We start from the raw sequence: 13,911 nt of genomic DNA, 5'->3' as shown, positions 1-13,911 counted from the left end.
CCGCTGTTGTAAAGCAAAAGCAACCACAGACAATACATACACAAGGGTATGAGTGTGACTGTGTTCCAATACATCTTTTTTTATTAATGGACACTGCTATTTGAATTTCATATAATTGTCGCATATCACGAAATATGATTCTTCTTTTGATTTTTTCAAGTATTTAAACAAGTAAGTAGACTTACAGGCCACACAAAAGCAGGCAGCAAGCTGGATTTGGCAATGTGCTATATATCAAAAAATATCAAGAAAGGATAAGGAGGATGGAGAGGCAGCAAGAAGACCAGTTAGGAGACTGAGGTAATAGCCCAAGTGAACTTGGACAAAGGTGGCGGCAGGAGGACATCATGAGAAGTGAAGAAGTTTGAGTCATTTTAGAAGTCAAACCAACAAGGTTGGTTGACTGCAAGAATGAGAGAGGCAAAGGGAGGGAGATATCAAAGATGATTCCTTTGCTTGAATAACTGGGTGAATGGTCGCCTGGTTTCCTGAGACGGAAGGGATGTGGGGAGAGCAGGTTTGGGGGACAAATCACACATTGGTAATATGATTCCTGACAGCAGAGAGAGAAACAGGGTCCCTGCAGGTTGCCAGATAAAATACTGGCTGTCCAGCTAAATTTGCATTTCTGATCATCAGAGAGTCATTTTTAGCATAACTACATCCCAAATATTGCATGGGACATATGGGACGTAGTTATACTCAGCAAGTATTCATTGTCTGAAATTCGACTGGGCATCCGGCATTTTATTTTTTGCATTTATTTTTTGTTCACAAAATATGCCAATCCTACTAGGGGGATAGCCTTGGAGGAGAAAGGAAGGTTCCTCAGAAGAGGTAATAACTGAGCTAAGGCTAGGAGAAGGCCAGGTGAATGAGAGACCAGAAAAGCATTATAAGCAGAGAAAACAGCATTTCTATTCAGGACTCAGGTAGGGGGAATATGCCTGGTTCCCCCCACCCCCCATAGAAACCTGTCAGTCATCAGTGAAGCTAGTGCCCCAAGTGCCATGGGGAAGGTCAGGAGGTGAGGCTGAAGAGATACCCAGGGACCACTGCCCCCAGGGTGTCCAGGGACACACCAAGGATTCGGTACACTTCTTAAAGTACAGATTCCCAGGCCCCTCCCAGGTGCTTCCACTGATCTGGAAGGGAAAACCTGGACTCTAAGATGATTCTGAGGAGTCGCTAACTTTGGGGAAAACTGGGCTAAATAATCTGGGACCTTTCCCAGTGACAAATCCCAGGAGCCTAGGAAGTTGCTGCCGGCTGTGAAGTCTTGAAAAGAGTAACCCAGGTAAATCAGAGCAAAGGCAGCAGAGAACAAGCCCACAGCCTCCCAAGGGGACTCCTGAGAAGGGGGTTCTGTCCATTTGGATGGAAGTAGGTGGTCCAGAATGTTTGTCCAAGGACCCACCCAGCTCCCCAAGAGTCCCTAGGCGTCTGGTACCCGGTTCTCATTGGAGCCCTCAGCTCCTGCAAGGAGACAGACGTCCCCATGGCTCTCCTTGCCGCCCTGCCTCCTTCCCTCCTCATCCCACAGCCACCACCGAAATGATTCCCCCCAATGCAGCTATGACTGTGACTGGAAATCTCTTTACTGCTGATTCTGCTAATGGAAATGTTCCTTCCCTTTGCGGCTGCCTGCAAAGCCACTCGTGACTTCCCCCGGTGCCTGAGAGCAAGGCTTTGTCAGCCGGCAGCCACCAGAAGGGAGAGGGTTCCGCCCTGATTGCCTCCCCCGAGACCCGCCTGCCTTAGACTCAGGCTCTCCGAGCTTCTCTGGCCAAACTGTCCTCAGACAACCCGAGACCCCCCCGGGAGCCCTCTCCCTCCCCACCGCTTCCCCCTGCTCTTGGAGAGGGAGAAGAGATCAATGGTCAATTTCATCCTTTTTCTCCTCCTGGTGGGGAGAGAGGGAGGGAGGGCAGAGGCCAAAGCCCTCATGCTGGAGTGGAAAGAGGGGGGAAGGAGAGGGAATTGCATTCATTAGTTATTCATACCTCCACCTCCTTCCACAACAAGGATTCCAGGTGGCTAAGAGGCACGGAGCGCAAACTGTGCTAGGTGCTTTGCACACACTATCTCCGTAAGGATCATGTGGCTTAGTGTAAGTAAAAACTGAGCACAGTGTTGGACACCGACTACAACTGAAGATGGAGGCCTCTCCAAAAGTAAGGATTGCAGCGACCCAGAGAAGGGACTGCTGTGTTACCTTCACTTTCTTCACGGGCATACAGAGGTCTACAGTTAGGAAGTAGTGCAGCCAGGATTCTATCCCAGGGCCGTGGGTCTTCAGAGCTGGCACACCCAGTCAGAGGAGCTGGGCTACAGACTGGATTTTGCCACGGCTTAGCTGTGGGACCTTGCAAATGTACTTCTTTTTGCTAGGTAAATGAGGGAGCTGGGCTGGATCTCAAAGGCATTCTTTTACCCAGTTCTAACACTCCAGGAGAACTATACACTATTTATTAGGACTTTTATAGCATTATAATATATATATATATTATATATTATTACCTATATCCCGTATGTATAGATAATGTAATATAAATTCCATTTTCAAGGTAGGAGCATAAAAACTGCACAATGCTGCTAAGGAGCACTAGGCGACAAAAGTCAACTTGGGATGAAGAGGAGGAGTGACAGGGACGTTCACCTAGTCAAACAGGGGCTGCATCTCAGACAACAGATGCTCGACAATTTCTAGAAAAGGAATGCAGAGCTTCTCTAAGTTCCTGGAAGGTCTAGGTAACAGCTTCCCTAGTATAACAGTATATGACCAGCAGAAGGTGGGAATTCCCTAAGCACTGGGAGAAGAAGGAAGTGGAAAGGGAAGAAGAAAGGGGAAGGAGGAGGAGAGAGGGAAAGAGGAAGCGAGGAAGGAGGGAAGGAGGAACATCAAGAAGGCACGGCAGCATGGGAATCTGCTTGTCAAGGAGTCCAGGGCTAACGCGTGACGTCTAGAGAAGATGAGACAAGGCCCGGTGCTCTCCTGGCAGCCGAGCAAGGAGCGACAGGGCCTGGGGAGATGCTGAGTCAGCTCCTGGCAGCCCAGAAATGAGGTGTTGAGTCCCTCAGGCCTGTGAGGCTGTCACACCTCAAGTTCCTCTATAAGAAGCGTCTGCAACTTCTTGGTAATGAGAGGAGGAAGAGATAAAAAGTACAAGAGGTTGTTAAAGAGGTGAACACTCTAGAGCACTCCTCGTTCTGGGCAGTGTGGAAGGCAGAGAGAGCATGGAGTTTGGAACCAGGCACACCTGGGACAGGACGCAGCTCAGCTGTATGACAGCTGTGTGATCTTGGGTATGTTTCTTAACTCCTCTGAGCTTCCGTGCTCACCTATAACATGGGATGAATTCTATCTGTCTTTCAGCAGTATGAAAAAAAGGAAATGCAGTAACAGATGTGCCAGCCCTGCATCCAGGGCATAGTAAACGTTCAATGAATGGTTGCTTTTTTCATAGCCTACCCCATGCCAGAAGGGTGAAGTCCAGCATACCAGCTCCTCCCACCCCCAGTGGCCTGGACTAAGGTGGGAGGAAGGCACACCAGACCAGGAGTCAAAAGATTGGATCTGGTTCCTGCTCCACCACTGACATGCTATGGTGACCTTGACTTCTCCATCTTTATATAAAAGGGTTTTGTTTAGAAAATGTCCTAAATTCTTACCATTTACAGCAGGTGATGATCCCAACACCACGGATGGATCACCTCCCCCCAAACATTCAGTGCCCCTCTGTCTGGCACAATGCAAAGGTGCTAATCCCTTATCTGGCTTCCATGATTCTCAAGAAAAGGTCTTCCCTAAACCCAACTCTTTTTCCTCTAATCAAACTGGTCTCATTCCTCTTCCTACAAACACCCCAGAATAATAAGGAGGCAGGAGAAGGTAGAGGCAGTAGCTGTGGAAGCTCAGAAGAGGGAAGGTTTCATTGAAGAGGTGGCATTCCAGCTCAGCCTTAACAGAGGAGTGGAATTGCAACACCTCTCCAGCTCGGCACAGTATGGATTCTGAGCTGAGACTTGGCAAACCTAAGTTTCTAGTCATCTAAGATGCCCTGAACACCTAGGATGTGCCAAGCACAGGGTGAATCACTGAAGCCCCAGAGATGAGGGAGGGATGTTCTCTGCCTGTGGAGCTCTTAGGCAAGTAGCACAAGACAGACAGAGAAACACATTAAGTTCTGCTCTCACTCTGCCCCGAGTCACCATCCTCTCTCACCTGAACACACTCCTGCAGACCTTCCTCTCCCATCCTTGCTCCTCTGCAGAGCAGCCTGAGTAATTCCCTTGAGACAGAAGTCAGTTACGGATACTCTTTTGCCTGGCTCTCCATGGCACTCACAGTAAAAGCCTAAATCCTGTCCTGTCCACCCCCCACTCACTCCACTCCGGCCATACTGGCCTTCTTGCTGGCCCCTGAACGATCCAGGTGTGCTCTGGAGTCAGGTCTTTGCTGAAGCCGTTCTCTGCCCTCTTTCACATATCTGCTTGGTGACGCCTTCATGGCCTTCAGGTCTTGGTCCAATCCTATAATCTCAATAAGCAATCCTTTGGCCCTATTTAATATTAAAATTGATTTCCTCACCTCAATAACGTTCATTTTCTTTTTGCCCTTTTTTTTATAGAATCTATCACCTTCTCACATACCACATAATTTTCTTATCTATTATGTTTATCATCTTCTCCCCAACACACATACACATGCACACACACACATGCATATATACACGTACTCCTGGATATGAGCTCTCTGAACACAGAAATTTATCTCTTTTGTTCTCCATATATCTTAAGTGGCTGGAGCAGTGCCTAGCATGTTGTAGGCGCTCAGTAGTTCTAAGGGACCAGCCACTGTTACACCAGTCTTTATATTGCTAGTGGGCACCAAGGCCCAGAGTGTCCAACTTTAGTGCCAAGAGGTCAGGAAAGGCTTCAAAGGTAAAGTTCATCGTTGAATTCAGCCTTGAAAGGTAAGAAGGAATTTTCCCAGGGCCTTTGGGGCAGAGTTACAGAACAAGAAAGAAGGGTTCTTAGCACAGGACAGTCTGGGCAGAGTCTGATCATGGATCTTGTAGCTCAATAAGCAGCTTGAACTTCATACTAAGAATTATGGGGAGTCAGTGAAGTGCTTTAGGAGAGGATGGCCAGGATCCGATTTGGGTTTTTAATGAACTCCCTCTGTCTGCAAGTACAGACGATGGACTAGAGAGGATAAGACTAGAGGAAGATAGACCAGTGAGTTGACAGCTGAAATCGTAGTCGAGAGAAGTGTTGACGTCTGACCCTGCCGGGGGCCGTGACAACGGGCATGGAGAAAGGGTTCCTTCTCAGGTGAAAACCCTAATGGTTGATGACATACAACATCCTTGTGAATTTTCGACTCACAGAGGGGCTGCCTGCACGCTCCAGTATGCCAGTAAGGAAGCTAGAAATCTTCCAGTCCTGAAGCTTACATTGGGTAGTCACCACCCCACCCCCTTCCAAATCAAAGAAAAGTCTTCCTGGGGGCTGCTGTCCTGAAGAACTGCAGACGGCAGTGAAGAGCCAGTGAGAGGAAAGCAGAGCGAGTCCTGCCAAGCACCGCTGCCTGCCTTCTCAGGGGCCGAGAGGCTGCAAGCTCTGCTGGGAGGAAAGAAAAGCCAGCTCTCTCTCGCTATAGTTAATCTTCTGTTGCCACTAGCTGGTCAGTATGAGAACTTGGGGAAGTATCAGCCCTGCAAAGAAAGCATCCCCGTAATGCTGCTGCACCTCAAGGTTAAATCTGACTCTTTCTTTTTCTGGAAAAGAGCAGGCTTCTGCTCACCCTCAAGGCAGCTAGAGTGAAAAGCAATGAGGCTCCCTCCTCCCCAGCACAAAACCCATTGGCTCAGGCTCTCAGCAGAGACTGGAGCCAACCAGCTGGATACCCTGGGCAGGAGAACAAATTCAACTTCCCCAGGGATATCTTTCTCCTTAGATTTTTGTTTCTTTGTTTGTTTGTTTTGCAGGGAGAGGAGGAGAGACTTGGTGCACCTTATGATGGTCAACCAAGTTGCACACCTGAGACATATTTAACCCAGAGCCACGTGTTGGTAGTCAGTGTGATGAAAAGAAGCGTGGAGGGGAATTCAAGAGCACTGGGTTTAAGTGTGAACAGCTGGTCCTTAGGTAGATTATCTCCCTTGTCTGGGACCCAGTGTTACCATTTAAGTGAAGCGGGTAGATTCAATGTGCTCTGAGAGTCTGTGATGCTATAAGGCCATCAGAGTTGATGGTCATGGTCACAGCTTTCATGGCTTTACCCGCAGAAGTCACTGTCACTCTCCATCCTTCTCTCTCCCCAGCACACGTGTCCACACCATCCTATGGCAGCCAACGCCTAGTTTACAGCCAAGCAAGGAGGTAAGAAGCAGGCGGCTTTGCCTGCCAGGGGCCTAGGCAAACCTACTGTTGGACCTGCTGTAAATTAGTATTATTGAATGATCTTGCAGCCTGAGGGCTCCATTCAGGATAAGGATCAAGCTCTGGGTCACAAAAGCTCACAGAGCTGTGCTGTCTTGATGGCTAGTGTTCCTGACCCCCAGAAACAGCAAATCTGGATGGGCTTGACCCAACCTGGGCCTCTCGATAACAGCTAAAACGAATCCTCCTCTCACCCTGCCCCATCACCCTCTCGGTAACATAGTATAATGGTCCCTTGGTATCTGCAGGAGATTGATTCCAGGACCCCACCCCTTTCCAAGATCCAAGGATGTGCCAGTCCCTTATATAAAATGGCAGTCGGCCCACGGTTGGTTGAATCTGGGGATGTAGAGCCCACGGCTACGGAGGGCTAATTGTACTTCCTGAGGGCAGATGATATATCTGTCTCTGCCCTAATTATTAAATAGAGTTCATCAGACCTGAACTGGCAAAGGGGTGGGGATGGAGTAAGGGAAGTGAGTGAAAAGGGGGAAAAACTCAGATCAGAGACCACTGAACCGCCGCCCGCCCCCCACCTTGTTTACAATATCTCAGAAACCTGGACCATCAGAGCAGGATGGGACCTTGGAGTCTGAATGCTACTGAAATGCTTTAGTGATAAGGAACCTGGAGCCCAAATGAGGAAATAACATTTTTTAAGCTTTGTCTGAAGACATCAAATTCGCCCTCTCACCCACCCCGGAATCTCTCCCTCTTACCCATTCTGGAAAAAACACTGGGATTGATTTTAATGAATATTCTGTGGTCAGAAATCCCTACAGAAAACCAAGCTTATACTATTTGTATCTGTTTTTTTTTTTCTCCCACTTAATAACTGTCATCAACCTTCAGAATCAAGGCAGAAACCAAAAGGGGCAGATAGCCTCAATGCCTCTGGTCCTTTCTCCAAATGCCTGCCAAATAGCTGTGTGGTCCCTGCTTGAAGACTTCCTCCCATGTGGACCCTGTCATCATTAGAGGTCAGAAGGCTTGGTTGTTGGGCAGCTCCCAGGGACACATCCTCCTGTCATGTTGTGCTCCATCCCCTTAGTATTTGCACCTTTAGGACATTCTTTAGAACCAGACAGAAAAAAAAGCACGTGCCTCACTCCCTGTTGACGTTCGAAGAAAGCTTCTCCAGCCCTTGTGGACTGTCCTTAGGCTAAACTCCCTGCTTCTAGCAACCTTTCTGACCTTGTGCCTGGTCCCTCACTCCTTCTGGGGGCTTCTCTCTTTTGGTGTCCATTTTTGCCTGTATTTTAAGGAATCTTTGCAGACCTGACCAAGTGGGCATTTCAGAGCATCTCTGTCTTCCACCCAAGCCAATCAGCTTCCTGCAAACAGCATCTTTTCAGGACAGATCCTGAGGACACTGCCAGATCTGCTCATGCAGATGCATTTAAAAACATACTACTGGATGGTTTTTCTTTCTCCACACACCCTCCCCCAAATAGAGAGCACATTCCTCACCTGTGTGATTTATATGACGAGGTAAATTAGTAATGGATGTTGACAATGAGTGGTTACTCAGTTTTATCTCCTTTCCCCCTTTTGCTGAATCAAGGCTCATGGTAAACAGTCCAGCCTGGCCACTATCAAGCACAGGAAGAAGGATGCCATTTCCCTAGCGGTGGGCATGAAAGCTAAATCCACAAGCAGACTCTGGAGCTGCCTGGGGGCAGATGAGCACTGGGTGATGTGCGGGTTCACCTCAGAAGCCCTGCATGGACAGTTGCTCCCGTTCAAATTCTTTCTTTTCCGTCAGTCCTCCCCAACACCCCCATGTCACCAGCAAAGGAAAGGAGCCAGTGAGAAGAAAGAGCAGCTAGTCAGTGTTACAGAGTGGGTCAGGGCACTTCAAGTTCATAGAATCTCTGCACCGAAGGATTATTTTAGGGCTCAGCTACCCACTCATATTATAGCACAAAGAACTGAAGATCCGGGGGAAATGACGTGTTCAAGGTCAGAGCGGGCCACGGCTGAGAGCTCCAGGTCCTAAGCAACATCAAGTCCCCCAGCTGTACTGGAGCATTCAACTTCTCCTCCAGCCCATCCTCCATGACCTCACTCAGTTTTTGTTTTTTTGGGTTTTTTTCCTGTCCAGGAAACGTCCCCAGCTTTCTCTAAGTCTAAAGAGATATCTCCCTCCCTGATGTTACAGAATGTGTCATATTCATCACTCCCTGGCACCACTACATAGAATGCCCTTTGACATCCCATGAGTCATGGAACTTTGAGTTGGCAGGGTCATCGGAGGTCATTTAATTCATGCCTCACTCTCGCACTCTCATACTTCAGCACCAATGTAGCTAAAGTTCCCCTGAGAAAGGTTCTTGCCATGCTGATGATTGTTGTGTTTCCTCTCCAGGACCCTGCACCATGCCCTACATAAAGGTAACCAGCCCCTCAGTGCATATTTGGCTCAAGGTGGCTGTTTAGCAATTACCAAGAATGTAGGTGTCTGATGGGCTGAGATTCCAGTCCCAGGTCTGCATTTACTCAAAGTGAGACCTTAGACTAGGCACCTGACCTCTCTAAAGAATGTTTCCTTACCTGTAAAATGGGAATAAATTACAACAGTGCCCACTTCATATATTTTATGTGAGTAAATAATAAAAGGCAAGAGGAAAGCTCTGAGCACCACAGTAAGGATTCCACAACTATTTGCTATTCCTTGATCAATTTCAAGGAAATTCACTTTATCAGGACCACTGACTTAGATTCTAAAGAAGAGGCCCAGACATAGAAACTTGGGGGGTATTTCACCTCTGAGGGAAACTTCCACCTACATAAAGCAGGCTGGAACATGAAGGGAAGATTAGAAACATGAAGAGGAAAAGACCTGAAGAAAAGTCTTTTAAGTCTGGGCGCTACCAATGATAGAGCCAATAATTCAAACAAGAGAAGCAGGCAGAATGGAGGGAGGGAAGGCCAGGTATGTCGGTGACTTTGGTGAATAGGGACGGTAGACAGTGTGTGCAAAATAATTGTGAGCTTCCCCAACTGGACTTGGAGTAGAATGGGAACTCTACCTTTTATTTGTTTGTTCACCGCCCCTTAACACCAGGGACATTTTACCACCACCAACTCTAGACCCACAACCCAAAGCATAGCCTGAGGGCTTTGGTAGACACTATCACCCCCTAGTGGTGGCTCCACACACCCTGCTATTGGCAGGATTCAGCATTTACCATCTTTGCATGTGCATCTGTGGCGCATGCCATCTCCAAATCCCTTGAACTGGTGACCTAGTAGTGAAAGACTCACCCAACTCGCCAGAGACAAACACTAGGGAAGGAGGTTTAGAAGGTCTGAAGGTGGGATGATGGGATGAGGCTCCTTGAGGACCCTGGGGGAGATACGGCCATAAATGACTCATAGTACCCCCCCCCCGGCCCTCATTTTCAGCCAGCCTGGCCCTCCCAGAGCTCACTGTGCACTCTGTGTTTACACACAAACAGTGGAAGAACAACACAAATAAAAAGCCCACGTCTCCCTACACAGATCCTGCTATACTCGGCCATCTGGCGACTACCTCGCTAGCCAAATCCCTGGTAGGAGTGCCTTGGGCTGCCAGTCCAGGGCGCCGGGGAAGGAGGAGGAGGAACCTGATTCCCCAAAGGGCTCAGGGCTTCCAAGGAGGGCTGCACCTGCCACTCCACAGCAGGCAGTCCCCAGCCGCCGCCGAGGCTCAGCCGCCTGCGTCAGAGAAGGCAGAAGCCTCCAAGTGGAGAGCACCAGGAGACTCCGATGCTGAAGCACAGGCCTGGGGGATTTGACACTTCCAGCTCCTCACTCAGGTCCTCACTCAGCCTGCCCTGGGCTCCCAGGTACCCATTTCCTCTTGAAAGCCAAAGTTTAAAAACACAGAGATTGCCAGCTCCAGGAATTCTGGAGCGACTCCTGTAGCTGGCTGGACCAGGTCCTCCACATCCTAGGGAAACTGGCACGCTCTGGGGTCCTCGCTTCCAAGTCATGCCATACCCAAGGATGTCCCCCCCACACCCTTTCTCCTTCATTTGAACAGCCATTTAGAAGGATCCCCACTCCCTCCCTCTCCAGACATCCGGAGTAGAGAGATCTCGAGGGTGGAGGGAGAAGGTTGGGATTGGAAGTGGTGACGGACACCCTCCGTTTCTCTGGAAGGACTCTTCCCTGCGGCGGAGTCACAGGAGTTGGCCATGAGCCCAAGGTTAGCTCTTTGCCCTAAGGAACCCCATCTTCACCCCCATCCCCTTACTTGGAAATGGGCAGCTCACAAGTGCACGTGGGAATGGCTCTTGGTGTGTGTGTGTATGTGTGTGCCCCCGCACGCGTGTGTATGCTTGAACGTGTGTGTGGCACGCCAGACGTGCCGCCGCGGAAAGTCCCCTGGGAACCTGCAAGGCGCTCTCCCGCCTAGCATCCCACAAAGCTCAGCACGCTCAAGTTACAGCCAGCTGGGGAGAGCCCAGGGGCCAGAAACCCGAGGCACATGCTCAGACCAGGAAAGGGCCTGGCACTCGCTCAAATCTCCGAAGGCGGCCAGCACGAAAGGGAAGTGGCGGGCGGGGGGCGTCACAAAAATACATCAAAAATATTATGGCTCCCAGGAGAGAGGAGTCTAGTCCATTGATTACTCTTTGGGGCTTCTCGGGCGAGCAAGGAGTTAACCTCAGAGGTTCAAGCCGGGGCCCCGAAGGCGCGGACATCGAAGGCCCATCACCCCCGCGGCGCCGGACCTGAGCCGGATCCCGAGGTCTGGACTCTGGGACGAGCCGCCGGCGCCTTGCTGGAGCTGCTGTTGGCCAGACTCCGACAACCAATCGCACCCCGCTCCCCCAAGAGGGGAGGGGGGAGAGAGAGACCGGCGAGCGCGGGAGAGCTAAGGGGGAACAACATTTTTGTAAACGCTCTCCGAGATAATTAAGCGATCAATTACCCGAGTGGGAAATCAGCTGCGCCTCCCACAGCTACCTGGAAGGGCCGACTCCTCCGGGATTCGCGCTGGGAACCAGCAGGCAGCAAGCTGCGGGCGAACTTTCTGATTAACTTTTACGTTTGAGCCCCCACCCCCATCCTTTTCCTCTCCCCTTCCTTTTTCATGCCTTTAAGTTATTATTATTAGCCCAGTGAGCGAGCTGCGAGGTCAAACCTGCTCTCCGCCGGGAGAGGGGTAGGAAGGCGAATGCGACCACGGGGATGGAGGGAGAATCTGAAAGTGGAGGGAGCCCTTGGGTTCCGAACGCCAGTGCTCGGAAATCACTCAATCCTCCCCAGCCCCATTTCACAGATGGCTAAAACTGAGGCCCAGAGAGGGGAAGCGACTTGGCCAAGGTCACCTAACCCATCGGGAGGCCGAATTTATGCGGACTGAGAGATTCTACATGGAGCGACTCCGCTCCGATTCTCGAGAAAATCGAACCGGAAGAGCAGAGCCGACGACTCCGAGGCGAGAGCGAGGGGGCGGTGACCGCGGGCGGCCAGTGGCCGTGTGCCCCAGGAGCAGTGGGCGGCTGGACCCAGACCTGGCTCCCGAGCGGGGAACTACCACGGCCCCCAGCTCAAGCACACTCGGGCAGTTGGGGTTTCGGCGTCAGCGACGGATCGCGGCAGAGCTCAACGTCTGCACTGAGAGACGGACGGACAGGTCCCCACCGCGGGAAGGTTGGCACGCCCCCGGTCTCCCGCCACGCGCTCGCCCAGATACTGCCCCGGACTCATTCCAACCACCTGTACGCCCTCCGGGCCCCTCAGCTGCCCTCACTCAACCCCGTTCGGGGCAGCCCGGGGCGGGAATCCCCAGGGCGCCCCCACCCGTCTGGCTTCACTTGGGGGCTCCCGGTTCCCTGGGACCCCGCGTGTGCCGGCGCCCAGCCTTACCCAGAGTGAAGAAGGGCAGCTCTGTGTTGTCCAGGTCGTCCTGCACCGCGATGCGCCCCGGCAGCTCGTTACGCACAAAGAGCAGGAGGCGCGACTCGGCGGCGGTGCCCGCGGAGCCAGCGGAGCCCGAGGACGCGGCGGCGGCGGCGGCTCCTGCCCCGGTCCCACTCCCGGCCCCGGCGCGGGTGCCGCTCCAGCCGATGTCGCTCTCCCGCAGGGCAGGCAGCGTGGACACCGTGACTGTCTTGAGCCGGCATGGGCTGTCGGGCTCCCGCGAGGCGGCGGCGGTGGCGCCGGCCAGAAGCGGCGGCGGCGGCGGCAGCAGGAGCAGGAACAGCAGCAGCGGCGGCGGCACCAGGTGGAAGCCGAGCCTCAGCTGCCCCCGGAGCACCGAGCTGGGGCCGGGGCTGCGCCGAGCGCCGGCGGCGGCCATGGCGGGAGGGGCTGCGGTGCTGCGAGAGGCGGTGGCGAAGGAGGAGGAAGAGACAGCGGCGGCGGCGGCGGACGCCGAAGCGAACCAGGACGCCGGAGCTAAGGAGCCGTGGGAGCCGCTCGCTAGCAGCCCCCGGCTCCGGGCTCCGCCTCCCAATCGGCCCTGGCCCGCCCCCCCCCCCCGCGCCGCCTCCCCGGGCCCCGCCGCCCGCCCCTTCTCTGGCTCCCCACTCAGACCCCGAGCTTCTCGGAGGCTCCGCCCAGCCTCGTGCGAATCCCAGTCGCCCCCTCTCCTTTCCCAGGATCCCCCAATCCGCCCTCACAATATTCTTTAGCCACAGCACCCCTCTGCAAATTCCTAAGGCTTAGGGACTCCAGGTGCTTCCCCTTATTCCCCTGGGCTCAACCCAGCTCGCCCAGCTTTGCCCCACCCCTGGCCCAACCCAGAGGCTGCACCTGGGGGCGCGCCTTAGCCCAGCCTTGCTCCAGACCCCGCCTTCTGGGGGGTAGGGGCGCCTGAGGATGGTCAAGACAACTTTGTCTCCCCTCAAGCCCAATAACAAGTCCTGTACCCTTTCCTAGTCCCTGAAATAATTCCTCGTGACCTTAGAGACCCCTGCCCACCCACTTGGCCACAACTCAGGCATTCCTTCTCCCACCTCTCTCCCATGTACCCAGGCCTCCGAGGTTGCACCAACAGCTAATGGACAAAGGGTTGTCGAACTCCACCCTCTAAGGCCCCCACCCTCCTGCACTGACTCCAGGAGGATGCTCTGGCCCCCAGCTGGCGCCCTGCAAGCCAGCGCTTTTTTCTGGATCCTTTTCCCAACCTGGACAGCACTACTTGGCTGCTCTGCGTGTAAAATTCTTGAAAAGGGTGCGAGGTAGAGACCTACTACTCTGTCTGCTTCTGGCTCCCACGGGTTCCCACATCCTCTGCCCCCACTTCCGGAGGAGAGGTCTGTTCACCGACTCTTCAACCGCGCCCCACCCCACCCCACCCCCAAGCCCGGTCGTTTTTCTCCTGGATTCAGGCTGAGCTCTAAACCTAGGTCCTCGGGACACAGGGCAGCCTTTTGGCCCTGGGCAGGTTCTCTCTGACCCACATAGCCGGTATCCCCCAGCGAGCCATCACCTCTGCAGGAATCTGGACCTTGAGTGGCCCGCCTT

General features: G+C 52.6%; 1 protein-coding gene across 4 annotated transcripts in view; it reads right to left on the bottom strand.

The window, feature by feature from the left end:
* The window catches only part of ASTN2 (astrotactin 2), a 927,905-nt gene extending 915,163 nt beyond the window's left edge, over window positions 1–12,742 (bottom strand). For all 4 annotated transcript variants that reach the window (XM_060101146.1, XM_060101145.1, XM_060101147.1 and 1 more), the window contains exon 1: window positions 12,310–12,742. In XM_060101146.1, the coding sequence (XP_059957129.1) occupies window positions 12,310–12,742 (433 nt within the window). The remainder of the gene's footprint in view (window positions 1–12,309) is intronic.
* Window positions 12,743–13,911: the final 1,169 nt, after the last annotated feature.

Source organism: Mesoplodon densirostris, chromosome 6 (assembly GCF_025265405.1).
Source record: "Mesoplodon densirostris isolate mMesDen1 chromosome 6, mMesDen1 primary haplotype, whole genome shotgun sequence".
Classification (NCBI taxonomy): Eukaryota; Metazoa; Chordata; class Mammalia; order Artiodactyla; family Ziphiidae; genus Mesoplodon; species Mesoplodon densirostris.
The sequence above is the reverse complement of the archived record's forward strand: the minus strand, read 5'-3'. Positions and strand labels throughout refer to the sequence as shown.